Here is a 23,786-nt window from a genome sequence, read left to right as displayed (position 1 = left end):
ATAAATATCTGGGTTATCTCAGGTGGGATGAGATGGATTAGATGGAGCAACCCAAACAGTTGCTTTAGTGGAAGAGGCTGATGTGGGTTTTGGCACAAGCTGTGTTGTATTTATGGCTCATGTGTTGCAAAGCATGATGAGGTTTTGACCCAGGGTGTCTCCTGTCAGGGGAGCTTGGAGAGGAGATGAAAATAGTGCCATGTGTACGGTGATTGATTATTCTTGTGGTGTTCCTGCATGATTCCTTCCACAATTGGAAATGACAAAACTGAGGAAACTTAATTGTACTGAAGTTTGTCTTGCTTTGGGGGATTGAACCCACCTCTTCCTGGTTCCAATTAATTTTTCTACCACAGACCCAATATTTTATCCTTTTAAATACTAAATTCTACTTTCAGAGAAGTTTCTTGAAGGAAGTCCTAAATTAAATGTGTTTGAACTGGTTAATACCAGTTGGAATGGCTTCCTTCCCTTAGCTTACAAACTTCAGGAAGTAGTGACTCAGTTGGAAGTAGAATGGTTTAATTGCAGCTGTTACCTTCTTCAGCTCTTCTAGAAGTTTTAACCCTTTTGGTCATTTGTGTCTCATGCAAAGCCAAATTTTTAGCTGATCTTTCATACATAGTGGAGATGGTTCTAGGAAAAATGAATTAGTTTTTCTAACATCAATACTTTGGTAAGCTGTTGCCTCACTTCTCTCTGTTTGCTTCAGGTTGAGGAAACCCCCAAAACACACATTCTGAACCCACTTTATATTGTAATCCTGTTATTTAGGTGAGAGCTTTCCCTTAAAATTGTGAATTCCTTATTTCTCAGTGCAGCGTAAATGTCCAACTTCAGGATCTGTGGTATATTAGACTTGCTTTAATTAATTAAGAAAGGTTCAGTAGCCCTGTATTACTAGTTTAAGGTAAAAGACTAAAAAATGCTTTGGATGGACACCAAGGGTGTTTCCTTGGATGATTCCAATTTTCAGAGCTTTTCAGTGTTGATGGTTCCATTCAGAGATTTAATGATGCATTCACTGGAAAACCTCACCAGAAACCTCAGAGCTTCATGGGGATTGAAAGGAGCAAAAGCCCTGAATGCCCTTCCCTTAGCTGGGCAGTGCACAGTCTCTATTATTCTGGAGATAGTGTGGGAGCAAGGGACCCTGTCCAAGGGAGAATTCCAGCTGCAGTGAGGTGGGGAGTTCTGGCTTTGGATTCTGCCCTACACAGCACATCAGGAGCATCCACCTGGGATGAGAGCACTGGTGGGGAATCCATAAATTGTGTTCTGATCCAAAGCAGTATGGAATCATTGGTGCTGACTCCAGAAGTCTGAAGAGGGCCCTGATGGTCTGTTTGGAGTGGATGAGGTGTTTTAAATTGCTTTTTAAATTGCCTTTTTAGGCTTTATTATGTTTTGTTGGTTTTTGTTTTATTTTTAATAAAATTCTTGAAGTGGTCCATACAGTGTATGTTTATCTGCTTCTAGCTTGCCTTAGCCAGAGTACAGAGAAAATAATCACGTTTTTCTTCATTTCTGCCCATATACCAGGGGCTGTTGTTACTGGCTTTGAAAAACACCTGAACCAGAATAGACCTGAGGAAAACTTTTTACAGGTCATTGAATTTTGTAAGAGGCCATTGCCTTGCCAGCAAGCGAGGCTGTTGTCATGCTGTTCCTCCTGAGCACTTAAGTGCCTTTTATCTGACATTAAAATTATTAAAGGGGGTTAAACATTAAAAGATAGTTGGAACATTTTGAATTATAGGCTGGGATGGTGTCATTCAATAATATAAAACCAGGAAATCCCAGGTAAAATCGAATGGAGCCAAGCCAAATGTGTTAAGCCTTGACAGTGTGGAGCTGGGGTACCTCATTGCTCTCCTCTGCTGCCTCTAGCTTCAGGGAGTTCTGGTTTTTAATTTTGGAAGCACACTTGCATCATCACCAATTCTCATTAGTTTTTACCATTCAAGAAGGACAGTAAACTCTCCCTGCTTGTATTTGCTTCTAAAGCTGTTTGGAAGAAGAGCTGGGCTATGTGGGTCCTCCTTGGAGCAGTGTTTCAGACAGGAGTGTTAGAAAAGATTATTTGAATTCATTCCTTCAGTCTCTTATTTCAATATTTGTAGGAAGGGCTGCTGCCAACAAGCAGTGCAGCTTCAAAATACACAGAAATTAATTTAAATCTTCATTTTAAAATTGCACAGTTGTTACTTGCTCATTTCTCTGGTGCCTTTTGAAATAAAACTGCACCCCTCTAATTCTCTAGAGCTTGCTAGAAGCAAGCAACAGAAAATTTAAGGGGAGATTAGTGTTTATTTGAATTTCAGTGGTGCCAAGGGACCACAGTGAAAGTTCAGAGTGCTGTTGAGAAATTAGGCAAGTATCTAACTGGATACTGTGTTCTAATTAAAGCTTGTACAGACATTGATTTTCTTGTATTCCCAACACAACTGATGTTTCCTCACTATTTAATTTTTTAATATTAAAAATAGAAAACGGTGCTAACTCCAAAGGGAATAGCTGATAGCACAGATTATATAATGTTACAATAAAATTGGGTTAAACTGAGTATTTAAAGGTACATTAGGACTTAATCCTGTGGGATTTTTAGTGAGAAGGATGGGTGGTGTTTTGAATGCAGGGTGGATGAGCACAAGACTTTTTGGGACATTTGGAAAATTGCTGCTTGTCAGGACAAACGTTTAACCATTGGTCTGTCCCCTGAAGCTTTCTCAGTCCCTTCATCCCAAGGTGCAGCTACCCCAGTAACAGCACTCAGCAAAATGCACTCAGAGTTCAGAATTCTTTGGCCCTCAGCAAAATCCACTCTGAGTTTTTCAGCAGCCTTTGACCATAGCAGCTGTACAGGGAATATGCCATGGTTTAATTTAATTTAGGTGATACATTAATTTATTTATACTTTGTTTATTATTGATTTTTAGTGAGTTATACGTGTCTTACATTTACAGGCCCAGGATTGTCATATTGCTTCACTTCATGTGGGTCTTGCAGTTCATGCTGTGTCTGTATTCCTCCTTCATGCTTCCTTGAATGTTTAATCTCCTAAAACATTATTATAATTGAAATAAATGTTCCCATATTGGCAATTTGTATTGCTAAACTTGTTTTGACTTTGGTCTGTATTATCTTTCAACTGTATTGAGACATAGATTTAGTAACTGTTCAGGCAATATTCCCTGAGGGGAAAAAAATGGAATTGCCAGTACTGGTTTTTTATTTCATGCTGATACAGTGAAGTACTTGGTGAGATGATGTAGGCCAAAGTAGGTACTAAGAACTTGATTTTAAAATTGTTTTAATGTGTCTGGCTTTATACTTTGATCTGAGAGCCTTGGTAAATGCTTTTGGCTAAAAATACTACACTTAAAAATACATATATTTGGAGGAGTAGGGAGAAAGCAGTGACCAGGAAGGGATTAAAAAGAGACTGCAAGAGAAATAAATAAATAAATGTCTTCTTGGATGTAGTCATAGCAAATATTACCAAAACCAGTGAACGTAGCTGAAAGGCAGGGTGAAGTGGAACAAAGGATTGCTCCGTTTTTCTTCTGCTTTTGAACATCAGCATTAGCTGAAAGAAGAAGTACAAGAAAAATAAACTCAGCAGGGAACAAACAGGGGCATTCCAACGTGACTTATGGAAATAGCTGAAATTACCGAATGTCTTTGAAGGCTAAAGTGATGATAAAAGGAAAAAATAGCCCTTCTCCTTTCTTTCTGCATCCATCCCTAATTTGAAATCAGAAACCTAATGGTTTTCTCCAGGTTTCATCCTTAAATGTGTAACAAGATGTTGACATCAAGGAAATGCAAAAAGAACTTGTCACGCACCTGGCACCTTTGCTGCTTCTCTGCTGTGGATGTGTTTGTATCAGGTGATGGAATACCAAAAGTCAGCAATGTGCTGACTCTTAAAACAGGCCCCAAAAATACAGGCTTTGTCATGGGGATCCTAGTTAAAATTGTACTTTACACCTTTCCTGTCTGTGAGGTTGAGATAGTCAAGTTAATATTTGCAAGGTGAGTTCCAGCAGGATTTAATACAAGCTGTGAAAATGGATTGAGCTTGAAATGCACGAGATGTTTACTCTCTGATGTGAGATGTATTCTGGATAATTTATAATTTTAGAGTGTGAAATAAGTCCTTAATTTGGTTTTTATTGCCAAATAACAAAATTTCAGATGTTGCAAGGCACCTGTGGAGATCTGTCCTCCTCTGCCTCTGCTCAGAGCAGGATCAGCCTACAGCAGGTTGCTCAGGACTGTGTCCAGCTGTGATTTGAATACACACAGATGGAGATTCCACAACCTCTGGGCAACCTGTTGCAGTGTTCAGCCACCTGTGTAGTGCAAAAACCTTCTCCTAATACTTAAAATGGCAATTCCTGTTTTGTCCCTTCATGCCCATTGCTTCATGTCCTCACTTGGCACCATTGGGAGCAGTCTGGCTCCATCTTCACTGTATTTATACACATTTGGAAAATCCCCCTGAGCTTTTCTTCCCCAGGCCAAACCATCCCATTTCTTTAAGCCCTTCCTTGTGTGACAGACACTCAAATTCCTGACCTGTTTTTGTGGTCCTTCATTGCACTGTCTCCATAATGTCCATGTTTCTCTTGTCAGGATGGTAACAAAGCCCAGGAGCCTGGTGGTTGCAAGGACATTTTGCTGGCTAGTGGTTGGCTTATTGTCCACCAAGACATCCAGGTTCTCTGGAAAGCTGATTTCCAGTCAGTCTGTCCAGTAAAGCAGTGTTTTTTATCAAAGGTGCAAGCAATCTAAATCTAATCTTTTATTTACTTTAATAATTAAGTAATATTTGAAAGTATTTTAAGTCTTGCAGAAGCATTATTACACCAGCACCAGAGAACAAAATGAACTCTGAATCCTTACTGAACTTCTTTAGATTCTTAACTTTTCTAATACATTTTATAGATTCTTTCAGAATAGGTTTGAATTTAGATGTATAGGTTGTATAGGTTTGAATTTAGATGGGCCAAGTTATTTTGCAGAAATGCCACCTGGAAAGGGCTTCAGCTCGTAGATATCGATGCCTTCAAGCCTAAGATGGGGATCAGAATGTGAAGGTTAAAGAATAATAAGATTTCATGGTATCTACAAAGGACAACATGGAGTCACAGTGTGAATAATGTGAATAATTACAGCTTGGTTCCTTGTAACATGAACTTGTTAGCTCTGTTGGCCATCAGCCAACACTAATAAGAGAAAGTGTTGTTTATTTTTTTTAATTATTTTTTATTATCAAACTGCTGATGTTGAAGACATTATTTGCATTGAAACCATTTTCCTTATGAGATGACTCTACTATCACTTTATTAACCAATTTGCAGTTAATTGATTTAAATATTTTTTAATGACTTTTGACTGTCTCATTAGTGGAAATGATTTAATTTCTGAGTACTCAAAGCTCATAGTGAAACGTGACTTAGAACTTTGATTGTGCTACTGGAAGTCATAACACTGACTTTGTTTCTGATATAATCAGTAAATGTGGGAATGTGTCAGGAGTCACATTGAGAGGAAATGGCTTCTAGGCAGATTCAACTTGCCTAAATCTCAGCTACTCCCACCACAGTAAAGAAAACCATCTCAGCAATAATACATCTTGTGTTGTAGTCTGGGTACAACAGCAGCATCTCAGCAGAGCCACTCAGTATCACCAGGGCTGCTTTGCTTTGCTCCTCCCCCAGTCTTGGAATAGTCCTTGACATTACTGAGAAATCACAGGGATTTCTCTGAAGTGCAAGCCCTGGGAGAACAATAGTCTTTCCTCTTGGAAGCTCTAAGGGATGCTGGCACAGAGCCTTGCATACAAAGAAATTTGACCATGCTTGACTTTACACCATTAGCTTTTTACACCACAAGATCTAATAAAATACAGTAGAATTAAGTACTAGAATCATGGAATGGTTTTGGTTTGGAAAGATCTTGAAGATCATCTAGTTCCAGCTTCCCTGCCATGATCAAGAGCTCCTTCCACTAGACCAGGTTGCTCTGTCCAAAATTTCTGATTTATATGCAATCTAAATCTGCCTTCCTGTAGTTGACTGTAGCTTGTTTCTGGCCCATGGTAGCACACACTACCTGTCTATTTAATACCAAGAGGATTAAAGCTGCTCATTTAAACTGAGATGTGTAATTGCAGCATTACTCACCAGTCTGGTTTGAATTTAGAACAGCCCAAATAAGCATCGTGGTGTTGGTATCTGAGCTTTCTTTGTATCGTAAAACAACTGGCAGCTCTTGTAAAATAGTTGTTTAACAGCAGCTGTGTTTTACAAAGTTTTGGCCTGGGGCAGAGTTTTACAGTCACATTACAAGCTTAAACCCAGGGGCTGGTTTTAATGGGAATGTTAATAGGTCCATAACCAGAGATATGGCATGTGTTTCTATACCTGGAGCTATCAGATTTATTGCTGCTTTGGTGCTTCATAAAGTAAACATTGGGCTTTTTAAAAGAAGTTGTAAGGAACCAGTGATGATCAAATTCTGAAGGAAAACTGCTGTTCTAATTTTGTGGAGGGGGTTGTTTTACTTAGAAAAACCTCTGTGAAATATAACCTTGTGAAAACTGACCCCATACCCAGTACTGTCAGTCTGATGTCTAATTCCACGTTTTGATGAATATGGAAACATTATAATAGTGTTTTGCCTGTCCATTGAAATGACACCTTGTAAAGCACTTCAGTGTGTAGGTACTGGAGTCTTGCATTGCTTTCCTGTTTGCTGCTCCCAAGGGGTGGAGATTGTCCATATTTAAGCCTATGGCTAGACATCTAAATGCTTGGTTTGGTGTTTCCCCAATAGCTTTCCTCCCTTGATAGCTGTTCTTCAGCCACATAAAACCTGATGAATATGTGTATTAAGTGGCTGGAGTGTGGTGAATTAATAAAGTAAAGCAGGCATTCTTTTGGTTCTCTGTGAAGAAATGACTCATTTTTGCTTTGTGTTGTAGCAATTCTCACTGCTGTCTGCTTATATAAACTTTAAATAAAGCTCAGCAGTTTCACCAGTGGCCTTGAGGTAGGGTGGGTTTTTCTGAAGGATGCAGAGAATCCTGCACAAGGTCAGTGGCCTTTGTCTGAGCCTGAAAACTGCAATTTCACTCTAAACAGTTGGATAATTTCATTCCAAACAGTTGGAAGTTGGGTTTCATCTGCCTGAATTTGTCCTGGTGAAACTCCCTACCCTGAGACCTTTGGGGTTTAGCAATGGCTATTTTAACCCTACAGGAAAGGAGTCCTGCAGTTTGGAGCTTGTACAGTCTTGTCTTGGTGTTAGTGTGCCAGAGGGGAGATTTTGGTGCCTGTTTCAGCTTTAAAGTCAATGTTTGTGTAAAAACAGCTCATGGACTCCTTTGGTGAGGAGAAGACAAAGAATTGCTGAGGGGCTGCTGTCATTTTCAGATCTGTGTCTGTTCATGAGAAGTGAAGAGGAGGAGAGACTTTAATGTGAGTCTAAGGTTGGCTTAATTCCTTTGCATTGATGGCCAGAAAAGAGGAACAATGAAGCTGTAGTGGTTTCTTGAGTTTTCACAGAGATGGGAAGCTCTGGCAGGTGGGAGAAGTCCCTCAAGGGTCAGACACTGGGGGAGTTGGGAGAAGCTTCTCCTTGGCTTCTCTTACCATCTTCCCCGAGGGCAGGACATTAGAGGCCTTTTGTCTGTCCAGTGTAAGTTCCTACCTTTCCCTTGGATGAATGCAATTCAACCATTTATTCAAGCAGTAAAGACATCCTGCCCAGATGGGCTGTTGTTTCTTCTCTATCTGGTGCGTCTGAATTTCATTGATGCTTAAGACTTCCAGTCAGGTTTTAGCCTCACAAATGTTATCTGCAATCTGAAGATTTCAAGCACTGATATTGCTGGTGCTAATTCCTGTTAGCTGAGCTCATGGTGTGTTTTGACCGTGGCTGGTGTTGTCACAGCTGCTGCTGGAGGGGAGATGCTCTCCCTCACCCTGATCCTGGCTGCTTCTCTTCTCTTCTCTTCCTGTTCAGCAGCTCCAGGCATGGAACTAAGCCAGTTCTGAAAACCAAATCACCTGGGTTTTGGTTTTGATTTTTTTTTCCCCCTGATAGTTTTCTGAGCCAGTTTTTGGGCAGGTCACAGAGCACCATGGCAGGTGACAGGGTGATGATGGCTGAAGCTCTGAGGGGCAGCCAGGCATTACAGGAGCTCAGCTGGAAGCAGGGGGGTCTCTCTTGTGCCTCTCAGTGAGGTGAACCAGGGCTCAGACATTCACTTTACTACCAGCAAGGCGTTCAGAGCACTTTGCCAAAAAGATCAAGTTTAGTTTATTTTTAACTTCACATTTTCAAAACTGCCTCCCTGTGAGGAGGAGGAGGTAGGGAAAGCTCTGTGCACTTGTCCAAGGCCTGGAGCAGAGCCCTGCAGTCCTTTGCTCTCTGCAGCCAGCAGACTGGAATGATGCTCTGGGCTGGCAGGCACGGAGGAGGTGCTCTTTGCTCTTTTTCTCTTGGACTGCATTGATTTCTCAGACACCATCTGCTTGTGGCTGACTAATTAGGAGCAGTAGCCAAGAGGCAATTTTCTTCTTTCTCCTTTGACATGCAGACTCATACCACTGTGCTTTTTGCCATCAGATTTTGAAATCAGGCTGGTGGAAGATAAAACTTAGCCACTTGTTCAGGAATTGCTGAGAGGGGGATAGCTGTGATCTAAATGGTTCCTCACTAAATAATGAACTTAGATCTGGATGGTTTTGTGTGCCACTGGTTCCCAAACTGGCACAAAAGGAGTGAAGATTTCATTGTTTTGGCCTTGAAACAGTAGAGCCTGGTGTTGGTGTGTGGCTTCTTAGTGGAGAGCTTCCATTTCTGTGCTGGGGTTTCCTTATCCCTCTTTAGAAGCTTGTTGTAGGACCAGACTTGGCAGATTCTAGGGATGAAAACTGTTTGAACTGAAAGCTGGTATTTGGTATTGAAGACTTTGTCAGGGACCTGGGTTAAGTCACTGAGAAACAAATGGAAGAGGTTTTGCTAAAGATACCACTTCTGTAAATAATTGTGGTGTTCAAGTTCAGATCACTTGCTCCAAGGGGCTTTCAGTTTCTCTGGTGGTCGTCTGGGTAGGTTTTTATGTTTGGAGATACATAAATATTTTAGTTGCTTTCCAAAAAGGAAGTGAATTTTCATGATTTTCTGGTAAATGCTTTGTATGAAGAAGTATAGGATTCATGCATAGCTAAAATTAATTCCTTTCTTTTTTCCCCTTTCCCTAGAATATGACAGATACCTAGCATCTAGCAAAACCATGGCAGCAGCTTACCTTGACCCAAACTTGAATCACACCCCAAGTTCAGGTGCAAAGACTCACCTCAGTACTGGCATGGAACGTTCCCCAGGGGCCATGGAACGAGTCCTGAAGGTTTTCCACTACTTTGAAATCAACAGTGAGCCGACCACGTGGGCCAGCAATATCCGGCATGGAGACGCCACTGATGTCCGAGTGAGTCCCTTTTCAGCATTCCTATGCCATCCTTAGGTGAAGTGTTATCTTCAAAAATGGGAGGTAAAAATGGGAAGCAAACAAACACAAAAGTTTCTTGGTTTGTTTTAAAATAATCTTGAGCTGTTGTATATTTTGAGTAAATTCAGGAATTTTAAGTGGTACCAACCTGTGTGGTACCACATTGAGGCAGGAATGAGGGCAGGGATGAAAGTGACATTAAATGACATTTTGCATGATTTAAAAGAAATAATAAGAAATGAATGTGTATAATTGTAAGATGTGTGTATTTGCATGCTTAAAATGTTTAAATATAATGTGTACATCACTTAGGGAAAGAAATACTGTTTGGACACTTATTCTCCTGTAGTGGGGGAAAATGGAGCTCTGAGGAGTCCCTGTTTTTCCCCCCAGACAGTCTGTCCATCCTCTCCCCCTGCTAGTCACCTGCTGCTTGTATTTTTACAATATTGTCCTTCAGTTTATCTATGGAAAAACCCCCAAAGTTGTGACTTTTTCAAGAATAAGTATCTGTAATCTTAAGAGTTCTGTGGAAATGTTATTATATGCATGAGAGCACTTTATTGTGAACTTTCATCTTCTCTAATGCTGAGATCTTACCTTTTCTGCATTTATCCTTTAAATTTTTGAGGTTTTGTGGTATCTAAACTGTAACTAAGCCTAGTTTAGCATGTCAAATGCTTTTGTGGTTTGCTTGTTTTTTAGTCATCCTCCAAGAGCAGAATCTTGCAGGGGTGGTAGGTGGTGTGTGGGGTTGTTTTCTGCTGTGAGGTACTTGCTGTGGAAGCAGGTCCCCATCTGCTCCTTCCTTCCAACAGTTCTTCAAATTCCACTGCAAAGATTCTGCTGGAGAGAGGGAGTTGTCATGGAGTGAAGGAGACTTATTTTCTCCTCCTGTCCTCTATTAATTTTCCTTTGTGCAAAAGAAAATGAAATTAATAAAAAAACATGAAGAGTTTTGAATGTTTATCTCCCTTTCCCGCTGTTTATTTCCTAGCATGGCTGCATGTGCAAAGGCCCAAGAGCATTCCTTGAACACAGACCTGTGAAATCCAGGGATTTTCATTGGTGATGCTGTCTCTTGTCAATTCAATAAGCTCCTGTCTGTGTTTGGGGATAATGTAGTGAGTGGACAGATCAGAGGTTCAGCAATAGGAACCATTATCATCAGCTGCATACTTTTTTTCATGTGGAGTTAAGTTTTTTTGGGTGCCACTTGAAATGTTTTTGCTCCCTGACTTAAATATTAATGGTTTGCTATCTCTAATCTGATTGATTTGTTTCATAAAGTGCATTACTAGGTACAAGAGGAGGAAAACTATGTCTCAGTACGTTTTTAACCTTGCAAACCTCTCCTGTGGATAAATGTCCAGGGCTCTTAATGTGGTACTTGAAATGGAGGCTGTCTTTCCAGAGAAGTATGTAAAACCCTGGAAAACAAAAGCAGATATTAAATCTGGTTTTTTTCCAGCTCAGGAATACCTGTGGTTATGGACTTTAAGGATACAAAACTTGGAGTTGCTAAAAAATTTAGTGCTGAGTTCAGTTGGCAGTTATATATTGTTTTTAAAAGCAAGAATATGCCATTTTTAATAAAAACAGGATCAAAAGAACAGGCATGTAGCAGTTACTTGATGCTTGCCTTATTTTTTATTTTTTACATATACTTTTAATTGGATGGATGTTTCCAAAAAGAATGGGATTTTTGTATTGTTCTGATGGGTGGCTGTTAAACTTCCTTCTTTTAGCAAATGTCCTTCTTTTCTTATTTTGTTCAACTGGGACAGTGACTGTTGAATGTGAATGTGCAGGTAGTAAAGGTCTAGCACTGATGTATTACCATGACATTTATTTTAGAAACAGTAAACCCTTGTTGGAGTACAAGCCTACATTCCATTGGAATGACTGCTGGTCGACCAAGCTGAATAATTTAAGATTAAAATAGCCTGTAAGGTTTTTATGCCTCCTTTTGTGGAGGAGACTCTGCCATTTCTTCTGAATTACAGCCTCAGGGAGGAGACTGGAGCTGGGTTTGTTTCCAAGGAGCTCTGAAGGAATATTCAAAGGTGAATGTCTTTGGGACAGCTCTGCAATTAAAAGGAAAAGAAATAAGGTCTTCCAAGGCTGCTCCCTGGTCAGCACAGCTGCTGGGGAACATTTCCAGTATTTGGGGTACATTTCCATTGTTAGGAGTCAGACTTGGTCAGAAATCTCCAGATGAGCCAATTAAAGGTGTTTCTGCTGCTAAAGCCAGAGGACTTTATGGAATGTACCCAGGAAAAGTTGGAATTTTCTTTCCTGATTTGTGGTTCCTAACATCTTCTGTTTCTAACAAAGTGCAGTTTGCCTTTGTGAATGAAGGATGTGTTTGACAGTCAAAGCAGCAATAAAAAGGTCTTATCCTCCCAAAAAAAAAAGGACATAAACAAAGATAGAATATCTTAGAGTATAGAGTAGAAACAGTGATTTAGCTGTATATTTTCTACAAAATTCCTTGGTCATGAAGGGAAACACTTTTCATTAAAACTCAGGTGGTTAAGCTCATATGAACAGAAATCAACTTTCTGTAGGAGTCCTTTAAAAGGCTGGGCTGTGATTTCCTTGCTGTTTGTTTAAAATATCTTTCACCAAGACAGCAGTATGGCTGCTGCACGTAGGCTTTGCTTTGAGCAGGACTTTGGCCTGTGGACCTCTGCTTATTCTGGATGGATTTAGTCCCTCAAAGACTGCTGTTTCCTCAGAGGGATGAAGGCTGTGCTCTGCAGTGGATGCAAGAGCAGCTTCTCAATTCTGGGAACTGCTTTCTTGGATTTCAAAGAACTGGCATGCTCTCATTACCCTCTTTTTCTTTGGTGTTATACTAAAGACATGCTTCATTTCCAAAAGAAAGAAAAGGCTTTTATGAATGTGCAAACAGTGGTCTCCTCCTGTGAATGTGTATGCAGACACAGCCAAACATTTGCCAGGGGAAGAAAAGTTGTTTATCTTCCTTGTTTATCTTGGTATGGCTTGTTTGGATGTGGTGTCTGGGTGCTTGTGCACAAAGGGATTTCCAGGCTTCAGGCTTGGAGGGAATGCAGGGCATTCTCTGCCCTGCTCACAGCCTCAGGTGTGGCATGTGAGGAGGTGGGTGTTGCTGAGATGGAATTTTTTGGTCTCAAGTGCACCCTGAAAGTCAGCACTGCCACTGGATCTTGATCAGCACTTAGGAGAAAATCACCTCCGTTTTCAGATGTGGTTGAAGCAGAATTGTAACCATAATTAAGGAAAAAGGAAAAAAAAAAAAAGACTGCAATGCATGTAGCAGATTGAATGGGTGGAGAAGGTCTGGGATTTTTAGAAAATGGGAATTGGGAAAACTTGTGTGGGTCCTTACAGGTGACTTTTGATGAGGTGCAGATCTTCTGTACAGTCTCCTTTTCCACCTCAGAGGTGCCCAGCTTGCATCAATTACACCTTTTTTAAAACTCCTAGCCTTTAAAGCTTGTCTGTGATTTTTACTACTAGTTGTGAGAAGTAAAGACATTATTTATGTGGAAATAACAAACACAAATCTCAAACCAGGTTGTTGCCAGACATGTGTTGTACCTTAATTATCAGAAAGGTTTTTTTTCTTTAAATTTTGTTATACTGTCTAAAACCTAAGCTGGATAGACATAGAATTAAAACTTTTAACCTGTCAGATTAGTCCTTATTTTTGTAGTTGAAGAGAAGCATGGTTAGAGCTCTTGAACAAATAAAAGTAATGTTTGGGGTTCTCTTGACCTGTTCACAATTCAAATGTCCTTTTCTTCCTTTTCTATGCAGTACCACCTTGAAATGTCAGCTTCCTTAATGTTGACAGAATAAGAACTCAAAAAGCTGAATTTAAAAAGTACATTAGCTAAGGGGAAGGATATTATCTAACTTTAAAAAACCCTAAATGCAAGGAACATTGGCTACATCCCATCCCCTCCCATTTGCAAAAAGACCAGAGCAAATTCATCAGCTTCCCTGCCCACCTGCAAAACCCTGCTCCTCCCAGGTAGAAGGCACATGTGCAGGTTGGAAGGTTGTGTATTCTGGTGTGTTCTTTAAGCTGAGTGCTTTAGGGGAAGGGCTGAAGCACTTTCAGTTGGGTCTTCACTAAGCCATTAATTCAGCTCTTACTGTGTTCCTGTGTGTTGCATCTTCTTTCCTGTTTGCCTCTCCCATTCAATCCATGCTGCACTTTCACCTATTGGTGCAAGAGAGCAGAATGTTTGAGTGGAGATCCAGTTTGTGGTGGGGGAATGGAAAGATCCTGTAGTGCAAAGGTCTGCAATTCAAATGTCATCCTGGTTAAGACACGAGTTTCATTGGCAGCTGGGCCAGCTCCTTCTTGCTGTTTGTTTTGTCATGCTGCCACCCTAGCTGTGCTGGCACAGGTGGTGTGACTGTTTTGGCAAATTCAATCCAAGTTTAAATGAATGATTGTTTTGCTGTTGTTTTAAATCCAGATCAGTTCTGTAATCTTGTTAGCTGCATTGTCTTGCAGACTGACACAGCTGAGAAGGCTGGGGGGAGAAAGGAAATGCCTGTTTATGCTGGCACCGAGGGGACAGAGTATTAAAGCCTTATTGATGAACATCCCTTGTCATCCTCAGCAGCATTCCTGGTTTCCAAACATTTCCCAAGAAGGATATTGCCTGTTCTGAAAAAGGGCAAGAGGCTTGTCAGTCCAACCTCAGTTCCAGATGTGATTCCACCCACTCACCTCCAAGTCTCCCTCTCTTTCAAACCCGTGTTATTTAGAGCCAGTATCTGGACAAAAGGTGCCAGGCATCTACTGTAGCTACTCTGGAGCAGATCTGGGCTCCGCAATACTGATCCTGAACTCACTGCTACCCAACTGGGGAATGGCCAGATGTGCTTTATCGCTGTTCAGTTCCTCCCAAGCCAGAAGCTTGAAGAGTGGGCATGGGGTGGAGCTGCTCTGGTGTTTCTACTGCAGTCTGTAGAGGAGATGCAAATATATTAATTGGATGAGTTTTTATCTACTGGGTTTCTTTTTTAAAATAGATTTCTACTAGATTTAGTATTGGGGGAGCAGCTTGGTCACACAAAGCTCTGTGGAAAGAGACTCTGAGTGCTGGCAGGAGTCAAAGCTGGATTAGTATTTTTGGTGAAGTCAGCTCTTTACAGCAATGGTTGCATATTCAAATCTCATTTCTGTGTGTGTACAGTGATATATGTGCTTTGAGGCAGTGGAATTATTTGATGTATAGAAGCAGACTGGAGTGCAGTGATTCAAACATCAAATAGATGTGTGTAAAAAATGTATAAAATCATTTCTGGTCTAGTATAAGAGCTAGAAAATGGGTGTGATTTGCCTTTTTTCTTTACTTTTCGCTGCTGTGTGCCTGCATGAATTGTACCAGATAACAAGGCATGGTTGAATTGTTATTTCGTAGGTGCCTCCCTTCTGAGAACCTGAGAAAAGTGGCAAGAATTCAAAATTACAAATCTTGAAATGTAAACAAAAAGGTGTATGGTATAGTGATAATCAGCATACTAAGACAAAAGTACCCTTGGGCTTTGGAATGCCTGTTTTACTTGTGCAAAATACCCTTGATACCCTCAGATAAGACACACATGCAAAATAACATTTTAAATCTAATCTCAATAGCCCTTTGACATTTTTCTGAAAACATCTAGATCTGTAGATGGCTTCAAGTCAACGTCCTGCATCAGTATTTAACTGTACAAAAACTGGATCCAAGGGGGCTCTTAGACTTTGCCAGAGCATCTGAGGATAGGGAGTAGTGAAATATAGAATCACAGAAAAATCTGGGTTAGAAAGGACAGTTCAAGGTTGTCTATTCCAGCCCTGCTGCAATGAGCAGGGACATTCTCAACTAGATCAGGTTGCTCAGAGCCCAGTCTAATCTGGCCTTGAGTGTTTCTGGGGATGGGGCATCCACCACATCCCTGGTTCAGTGTTTTACCCCCTCATTGTAAAAAAAACTTCTTCATGATATCTAACCTAAACCTACTCTCTTTCTATTTAAAGCCATTTGCCTGTATCCTGTCACTTCATACCCTTGCAAAAAGTCCCCCTCCAGCTCTCTTGGAGCCCCTTTGGGCACTGGAAGGGGCTCCAAGTCCTCCCTGGAGCTTCTCTTCTCCAGGCTTAGCAGCCCCAGCTCTCTCAGCCTGGCTCTATGGGGGAGCTGCTCCATCTCTCTGATGGTCTTGGTGGCCTCCTCTGGACCTGCTCCAAGAGCTCCATGTCCTTCTTGTGTTGGGCCCCCAGGGTTGGATGCAGCTCTGCAGGTGGGGGCTCACCAGAGGGGACAGAGGGGCAGAATCCCCTCCCTCACCCTGCTGCCCACACTCCTTTGAATGTTAAGCTTCTGGAAAACTAAATTTATTGTCAGCTTTTAAAACAGCATTGCATTAATTTGGGAAGTGTGCAGTAGGATCAGAAAAGTGCTGATTAATCCAAGAAGACTGGAAAGCAGGGCTGCACCAGCTCTGCTCTGTCAGTGCTGTCAGTGTGTGCTTGGAAGGTTCCTTGTGGAATTCTGTGTGGGTGTGCAGAGGTATCTGGGATGACAGATGTGAGCATGGTTGAATGTGAAAGGCTCTGAGGCACTTGGGTGGATGTGTTGCTTGGGCTGAGGTGTCTCTGCTGGAATGGTGACAGGATCCTGGCCAGGAGGGCAGGCTGTGCTTTCTGTATGAACTTGTTGGGCTTCAGGGGCAGAGTTCTTGTGCAGCCTCATCAGTTTCCAGTCTTGTTTATCATATGGTACACAAATCTGCTTGCTGGACAAGCACAGGAATGAGAAAAAGAGGAACATGGGCTTTGTGCTTTGACTGTCAGACACAGTATTATCAGAGGACAGCCCAGATTTTGGTGTAGTGGTCACATTCTATAGTTCTCCTGTATGGAAATGATAAATTAATTTTCATCAGACCTTTGCCATTTACTTTTGTTCAGCTTTTCATTTAAGCCCCCCATATAAATCTGTCATCAGGAGTTACAATACTTGATATATAAATAGTGTTTGACATATTTGAAGTGCTGCACAAACATTACCATGCTGTGCCTATGTCAGAGTTGCTACTTAAAGACCTTTTCTGGTGCAAGAAACTTTGTCCTTCCAACTAAATAAGGAAATTAGGTTTGTAGTCACACTGGGAGTATATGATTCTGTCTTCAATTTATTCATAGTAGCACATCAGTCTTGTTAAATTACAAGCAATCAATTCATTTTGACTCATTTACAGAAGCAAAGTATTATTGATACATACTGGGAGAGCCAAGGGTACTGTGTGCCCTTCGGCCTTTCTCTGGTCTGTCTTGATGTTTCAACATTCTCCTAAATATGCTGTACTGTAAATTCTAATTTTGGGCACATTCTCCTAATTTAGTGCGAATATTAATCTATTTTTTTAATTAGCTGTGATGTATATCTGTGTTTCTTTAGACAAATGAGTAAAAATGAGTGCTATCCAGGTTTCTACCTGTAGGAAAACCTGCTATCCAGGTTTCTACCTTTTTCTTCTTCTCTCTGGGGTAAAGGGAATGAAAGGTCACCTATCCCTTGCCTGTTATTGATAAGAAATTCCTCTGAAGGCTTCTCACTGTCTCTTGCTCAGCTGTACTAGTCTATTTTATGTTCAGAATGTAAATGTCAGCTTCAGAAACTTAATTAAAATCAATGTGATTACAGTAAACCACATTCAAGTGGCAGATGATTGTGTGACTGCCTTGCAGTTGTAGGGAGCTGCTCACAGACACATGAGAGCTCCTCATAGGAATTTATATTCATGTAGGGATGGATCCCCTGTACCCAAAGTGAAATCTCATTCTGGAGTAGGTTTTTGTTGGAGTCAAGCTCTCTAACAAGTATTAATTTGAGGTCAGGAGTTTGAGGTCCAGGTTGAAACTGATGGTCCTTACCTGGTTTTTTCCACTCAGCAATCCATCTGAGGAGTTTCCTGAGCTGCTGGTTGCAGTAGAGTCTGGAGAGATTTCAGATTTCCTTGGCTGTGCTTCCAGCTGAAGGATTGTGGTGACATGTCTCAGCAGGATGCTGTAGTTGCTATTGTGCAGTGGTTAAGCAGTTAAGTTGTTTGTCTGGAAACTTCTGATTAAACATTCTCATCAGTGCCACACAGAACATCAGGCTGCTTTGGCAGGGCTCCTCACAGAGGCTGTCACCCATCCTGGAGTGATGGCAGTGGCTTTGTTGGACACTCCAGGAGTCTCCACTGGCTCTGTGGAGCTTGCCCTGGACCTGAGGAGAGTGAACATATTATTTACTACTGATGGGAGTTAAATGCACTGATCTGATGCTGGCTGCAGTGCCAGTGCAAGCCCTGGGGATTAATCTTGGAATGTTTATAAAGAGCAGCCAGGGCTGGGCAAGTCCCTGGGGCTGGATGAGGCTCCCTGTTCTGTGCTGGGTTCTCCTGATGGGACTAAATGTGTGGCTCTGAATGTTTTAGAATTCAATTCCTCTGGTTTATTAATAAAAAATTATATAAGCAAATAAATGTTTTACTAGAGACTGCAAACCAGCCATTTTGGGTGTCTAAATCACCACGTTTCCTTATTTCTCCAGTGTTTGGTTCTGACTGTGAGTTGATAGCACCTGGAATGAGCTTTGCAGCTTTCCTAAACCACAGCAAAGAGAAGCACTCGATGTGTTTGTTTCATATAAAGCACCACTTCTTCCTTCCTGACAATACATGGCTTGTTGGAATATATTTTCCAACACTTGCACTTGACCTCCTGTGCACCTGTTCTGCTGTCTCTCTAGTGTTTGTGCTTTTTCTTGAGTTGCAGCATGTACTAATTGTTGCTAATTATTTTCTTGGGCTGACAACAACTGCCTCACTACATACCTCACCCTTCTTACATAAATCAGAAAATATGTCTATTTTTGATTTTACATTCTGGGATGGCTTTAGATTTGATTGATGATACAAAAAAGGCTTAAAATCTTGCTTGATTTTGCTGGGAATTAGGCCACCTGACTTCTTCAGTCCTTTTGAATTCCCAGCCTGAAGACTAGAGAGGCTCTGAGGTGTCCATCTTGATTCTTTCCTGAGTAAGCACTAATGCTTTCAGCTGAGCCTTATGCAGCAGTTGTCTCAGTAGTTCATGGTCATAGATAATTTTACCATAATTTTTTCCTTTCCAAAGCCATTTCTTATCACAGCAGGCATAACTATCATCTGAGAACACGTACCTCCATTTTCATTATCAACTGGCAGTGTCAGAGATGGGGGGAGGGACGGATTTCAAAAATGTAATGCTGTATGCTGCATGCTCTGTGCAGGGTGCAGGAAGGGATGAAAATGAGTGAATCTCTTCTGTTTGCATAGAGAAAAACTGGCACCATTCCCTTTGGATGAGAGCTTGCCTGCTGAAATGTTAGGCTTTACTAACTAAGCAGAGCTTGTCCTTTGGGTGAAGAAGAGGTTAAATATGCCTCTGTCTCTTCTGAGAGTACTTGGTGGTGGTGAGTGTTTCCAGGGATACAGGCAACTGCTCTCCTTTGTAGTTTGTGATACAAAGAGCCTCAAATGCAGGCAAGAAACAAACTTAAACAATTTACATTAAATGCAGATTTAAAACCTGTTCACTGACCTGATAATAGACCTTTGGAATTGCTGGGGAAGGCTGCAAAAAGTGAATTGCTTTAAGAGGAGACAGGATGAGTAATTGGAAGAGTTTCACTGTAGGCTGATGAATGACAGAAACAATGCTTGGCTTGGGAAATCCACTGGGATAAAAATAGGCTGAGGTTAGGAGAGCACTTGGGGGAAGTGTTCCCTTGTGCTTGCCTGGCGTTGCCTCATCCCTGGCACCCATCTGTGGCCTCTCTGCTTCCTCCTTGAGTTGTTTTCCCGAGGTGCCTGCGGGGAGCTGCTCCTTTGCATCAGACCTTTGTTCCCAGCAGCTCAGGCACCTTCTGGCTGTCGGGACAGGCTGTGGCTGGTGAGTCTGTGGTGCTGCCAGCTGCTTGAAAGCTTGGATTTGCCCACAGTGTTGTGAAGTTTGCCTCCCACACAATACCAGCCTCTGCAAGCCTCCTGTTTGCTTTGCTGCTGTCCATCGTCCTTCAGGTCTGGGCTCGCCATCCACTTTGCCCTGTGTCCAACCCCAGGGCGATGGGAGACAAGGGAAATTTGGGGCACTGCAGGCTCTGAACTAAAAAGATGCTTCTGAGGGTGCTCCCATTGCTGCTCTTGGACACAGGGTCCTGCTGGGCTTGATGGAACCTCTTCTTTCTCAGACTCCATGAGCTTACTAAACATGGCTTGTGTTTCCTTCCTGTAGGCTTGAAAGAATTTTGTTTTACATTTCTCTGTGCACTGTGTTGCTTCTGAGAGATTATTTAAAGGTTGCAGTTTGAAGAGATGTGTGAGCTGATTTAACAGCTTGATATCACCTCACCAACAGCATGATTCCACTCCTACATGTGTCATCTTCCCCCTCTATTCAGATTTAGTGCTTTCTTAGTTCTCTTTTTGCAGTTAGTTTTCTGCTTGCTTAATTTGCAGAATCAGGGTTTTAAACATTTTCTTTGGGGTATAAAACAATAAATTTTGGGAAGCAATCACAGAGTCATTTAGTTTGGGAAAGACTGCTTAGGTCATCAGATCCAGCTATGAGCCCAGCACCACGACCAAGTTCACCACTAAACAGTGTCCTCAAGTGCCACATCCACATGGTTTTTGAACACTTCAAGGCATGATGACTCCACTACTTCCACAGGCCAGCCAGTTCCAAGGCTTTTACCCTTTCAGTGAAGAAATTGTTCCTAATATCCAGTCTAAACCTCCCTTGGTGCAGCTTGGGGCCATTTCCTCTCATCCTGTCCCTTGTTCCCTGGGAAAAGGGTCTGACCCCCACCTGGCTTCACCTTCCTGTCAGGGACTTGAGGAGAGCAGTAATGCTCCCCTGATCCTCCTTTTCTCCAGGCTGCCAGCACCATCCTATAGAAAACCTTCTCACCTAACTCACTCCAGAAGGTCACCTCTGGCTCCTGTAGAACTTCCACTGGTTATGTGCTGAGGTTTTGTTGGAATTCTGAGCAAGAATCACTTGTGCATCTCTGCATTCATCTGTGTGTGTGTGTGTGTTACCAGTATGAGTGTTTTCAGTAAGAAATTTTCAGACCATTCCAGGCACAGAAGCAGAGGCTTGTGAATGCCTGAGAGAAGAGTCTGGGAGCAGCCACAGCCCTGGCTCCTGCTGAGCTCTGAGCTCCTGCAGCAGGGATCTGCTGCCTTCCCTTGGACAGGATTGTGAGGAGGCAGCAGAGCTCCTGCTGGCTCCCTGATCAGGATGAGGGCAGGACAGCCTGGCATGCTGCACCTGAAAGGTTGCTCATCCCTGCTCCACTAACACTTTTGATTTTTAGTTACTGCATGCCAGACCTTTCTGATGGCTGACATGGCAATCTGCTACAGGTTTATGTAAAAGGTTCCTTTCTTGGGCAAGAGATCTTCAAATCTGAAATTTACCTCGGGGCAAGCAACATTTGTTGTGTTTGAGAATGTTCCTAAATAATTGTCTCTTACTTGGTTTTATAAGAGATCTCTGCTGAATCTCAAATAAGTCAGGGGAGGAGGGGGAAGGAAACCAAGGGGCTGTGGTGTGACCTATGAAATCCTGCCTGTTGGAGCATTGAAGAGGATGAAAGTCCAAGATGATTTTCTGGTTCTTGATGGAGAGTGACTTTTAAAGACTGCTGGTGGGCTTTTTGAACTAATGCATCTTGCTTTCATCCACAAACCTGCTTTTGAAATTTTGGCTTTTATGTTATTCTTTTTTACATAGAGGAAATACTGGCCTGAATCTGATAAAATGCATGGAACATATTTACTGATGTTTTCTGAAGTTGTGCTGGTAAAGCTTCAGCAATTATAAGGTCGCTACCTATGTGTGCTTAGTATTTTTTGTAGGGTATTATATGGTAATATTTAAAATTAAAATATATGTATATAAAATGATTGTATTTTACAGCTTGTAAGGAGTGTGTATTTCTCTGTTTTAGGGCATTATTCAGAAGATTGTGGACAGTCAGAAAGTGAAGAATGTGGCCTGCTATGGGTTACGGCTCAGTCACCTGCAGTCTGAGGAAGTTCACTGGCTGCACCTGGACATGGGGGTGTCCAGTGTGAGAGAGAAATTTGAACTAGCCCACCCTCCAGAAGAATGGAAGTAAGAATATAACTCTGTTAAATGTCAGTCATATAAGTCTTCCCGTCTTGTTGTAAAAAATACTCTGTGATTTAGTTTACTAACATCTTGTAGTGGAATAGAGCTGGTAGAATGGGGGGAAATAAACTCACCAAATTCCTCACTAAAAGCTGTGAGCAATGTTTTGTTTGCTTTAAGGGGTTTTTATTGTTATAGGGGGTTTCCTGCAAACTGAAGAGAAACCTGGGATTTAGAGGAAGCATTAAATAGGAACAGAGATCTCCTAGTCATATGTGCTGAAATCTGCAAGTTTTGTCATACTTAAAAGTTTTAGGACAAGAATGGTATTCCTAGTTGTGGTATAAGCACATGGCTGTAGTTTTAAAGGATGAATCTTGTTATTTAAATAAAGCCAAAAGGGTATTGTTAAATACTGGTTGTACTTATTTATAGACTGAGCAGGAGAAATGTGATTTGAAAACAGTGAAATGCAGTCAGAAATAATTTTATCCCTCTGTTTTTAAAAACCTCTCAATTGTTAAACTTTCTTATATTGAGACCCATAGCAGTAAGTGGCATCTGCCTTCCTTCTGACTGTGATCTTCTCAAGTTAAACCAGGAGCAATGAACAGTAGAAAGATAACTGCAGAATTTTGGGGGTTTTTCATAGCCTGGGCACATTTGCTGAGGTTTTTCATGCTGCTGGTTAGTTGATTAAAAGAAGTGGCATAACCTAAGTTTCTTTAGCTTTTTAGGAGGGTAAGCTGGTGATACCCACTCAGGACAGGAAGGAAGGAAACTCTGTCCACTTTCCTGGTAGAAAGACAAGAGGAAACTTAAATTTATTTGCAGAAAGACACAATAGTCTACTAGAGAAAATGGGTAGCTCAGAGTTGTAAAATACCAATAAACCAAATAGAGATTAAACCAAAGGATAGATTAATGTGGTTACTTGTTCACTACAGGGGTGTTGTGCATCTCTTTCTGTGGTTTATGCTCATAACCACAATTGTGATGAAGTTGCTGGTTGTTTTAAAGGATGCACATACCTTCTGCAGAAGTATTGTAGATAATTTCTCACAAGTGGAGTTATTATATTCTAGCAGATGTCTCATTTGGCAATATTCAGTTTGTAAATTCTCTTTAGGGTCCCAATTTTAACAAATTCCACAAATTCAAAGAAATTAGGAATATCTAAAACCTGTGTTTCAAGAATGTTGCATATTCTCTTTTATGCATGTTATATTTTATTGTTTCTGTGAAAACTACACAGGTATTTTCCCTCACAAGAACTTTTTCATTGATAATATTGGGAAATCACACTTTAGAAAGGTGGAGATTCTTGAATCCTTTCTGTGATTAGTGGTGTTATCAAGTGGTTGGTGAGATGTGAATAATTTATGCTGTGGAAATTTGTTACCTTGTGTACCAATGTCAATTCCATTTTTGTAAGGCAATGCAACTTGCATGGTACACATTGCAGAACACATTTAATTGGTTTTAAAAACAAAGTTAGATATTGTTTTGAAGCTTGTGGAAAGGAATTGTGTAAAATGCTCATGAAAGAGCTATGATAAGGTGTAAATTATTCAATACCTTTCCAAGTGTCATTTAGTATGTTATCAAATACATGCAGCCTGACATACCTTTTAAACCCAGAGAGATTTGCTGTGCATAATCAAAATGCTGCTGTCATATTTGTAATGCCAAAACACAAAGTGTCTAAGATCATATGACAGTACTTGTAGAAATATTTAGATTACTAAAGGGGAGGTAGTCTTGGAATGGTTCTTAAATAAAAAGCTTCCTATAGTGTTAGCAAACCACCAAATACCCCACGTGATTATTTTGTTTTTATCATCGAAATTAAAGGTTTGTGTATTCAGTGTTCAGAAATTACATCTTGGAATTCTTCTGGACTAATCCAGGTACTAGAAGTTACAGGAATTGTCAGTAGGTTGCACACAAAAGTTACCAGGGTAAAATCCATCACTGAGCTGGGTGAGCCAGGGCTAGCAGGATGTGGGCTCTTAAATCATAGATACACAAAATGATGAGGGTTGGTGTTAA

The 23,786-nt window shown here is 41.2% G+C and overlaps 1 protein-coding gene across 8 annotated transcripts in view; it reads left to right on the top strand.

The window, feature by feature from the left end:
- PTK2 (protein tyrosine kinase 2) overlaps nucleotides 1-23,786 on the top strand; it is a 189,396-nt gene that overhangs the window by 73,453 nt on the left and 92,157 nt on the right. For all 8 annotated transcript variants that reach the window (XM_077189424.1, XM_077189423.1, XM_077189394.1 and 5 more), the window contains 2 exons: nucleotides 9,282-9,508; nucleotides 21,571-21,737. In XM_077189424.1, coding sequence (XP_077045539.1) covers nucleotides 9,314-9,508; nucleotides 21,571-21,737 — 362 coding nt within the window. In that variant the 5' untranslated portion in view covers nucleotides 9,282-9,313. The remainder of the gene's footprint in view (nucleotides 1-9,281; nucleotides 9,509-21,570; nucleotides 21,738-23,786) is intronic.

The sequence above is a fragment of the Agelaius phoeniceus genome, chromosome 1 (genome assembly GCF_051311805.1).
Source record: "Agelaius phoeniceus isolate bAgePho1 chromosome 1, bAgePho1.hap1, whole genome shotgun sequence".
In the NCBI taxonomy this organism is placed as follows: Eukaryota; Metazoa; Chordata; class Aves; order Passeriformes; family Icteridae; genus Agelaius; species Agelaius phoeniceus.
The sequence above is the reverse complement of the archived record's forward strand: the minus strand, read 5'-3'. Positions and strand labels throughout refer to the sequence as shown.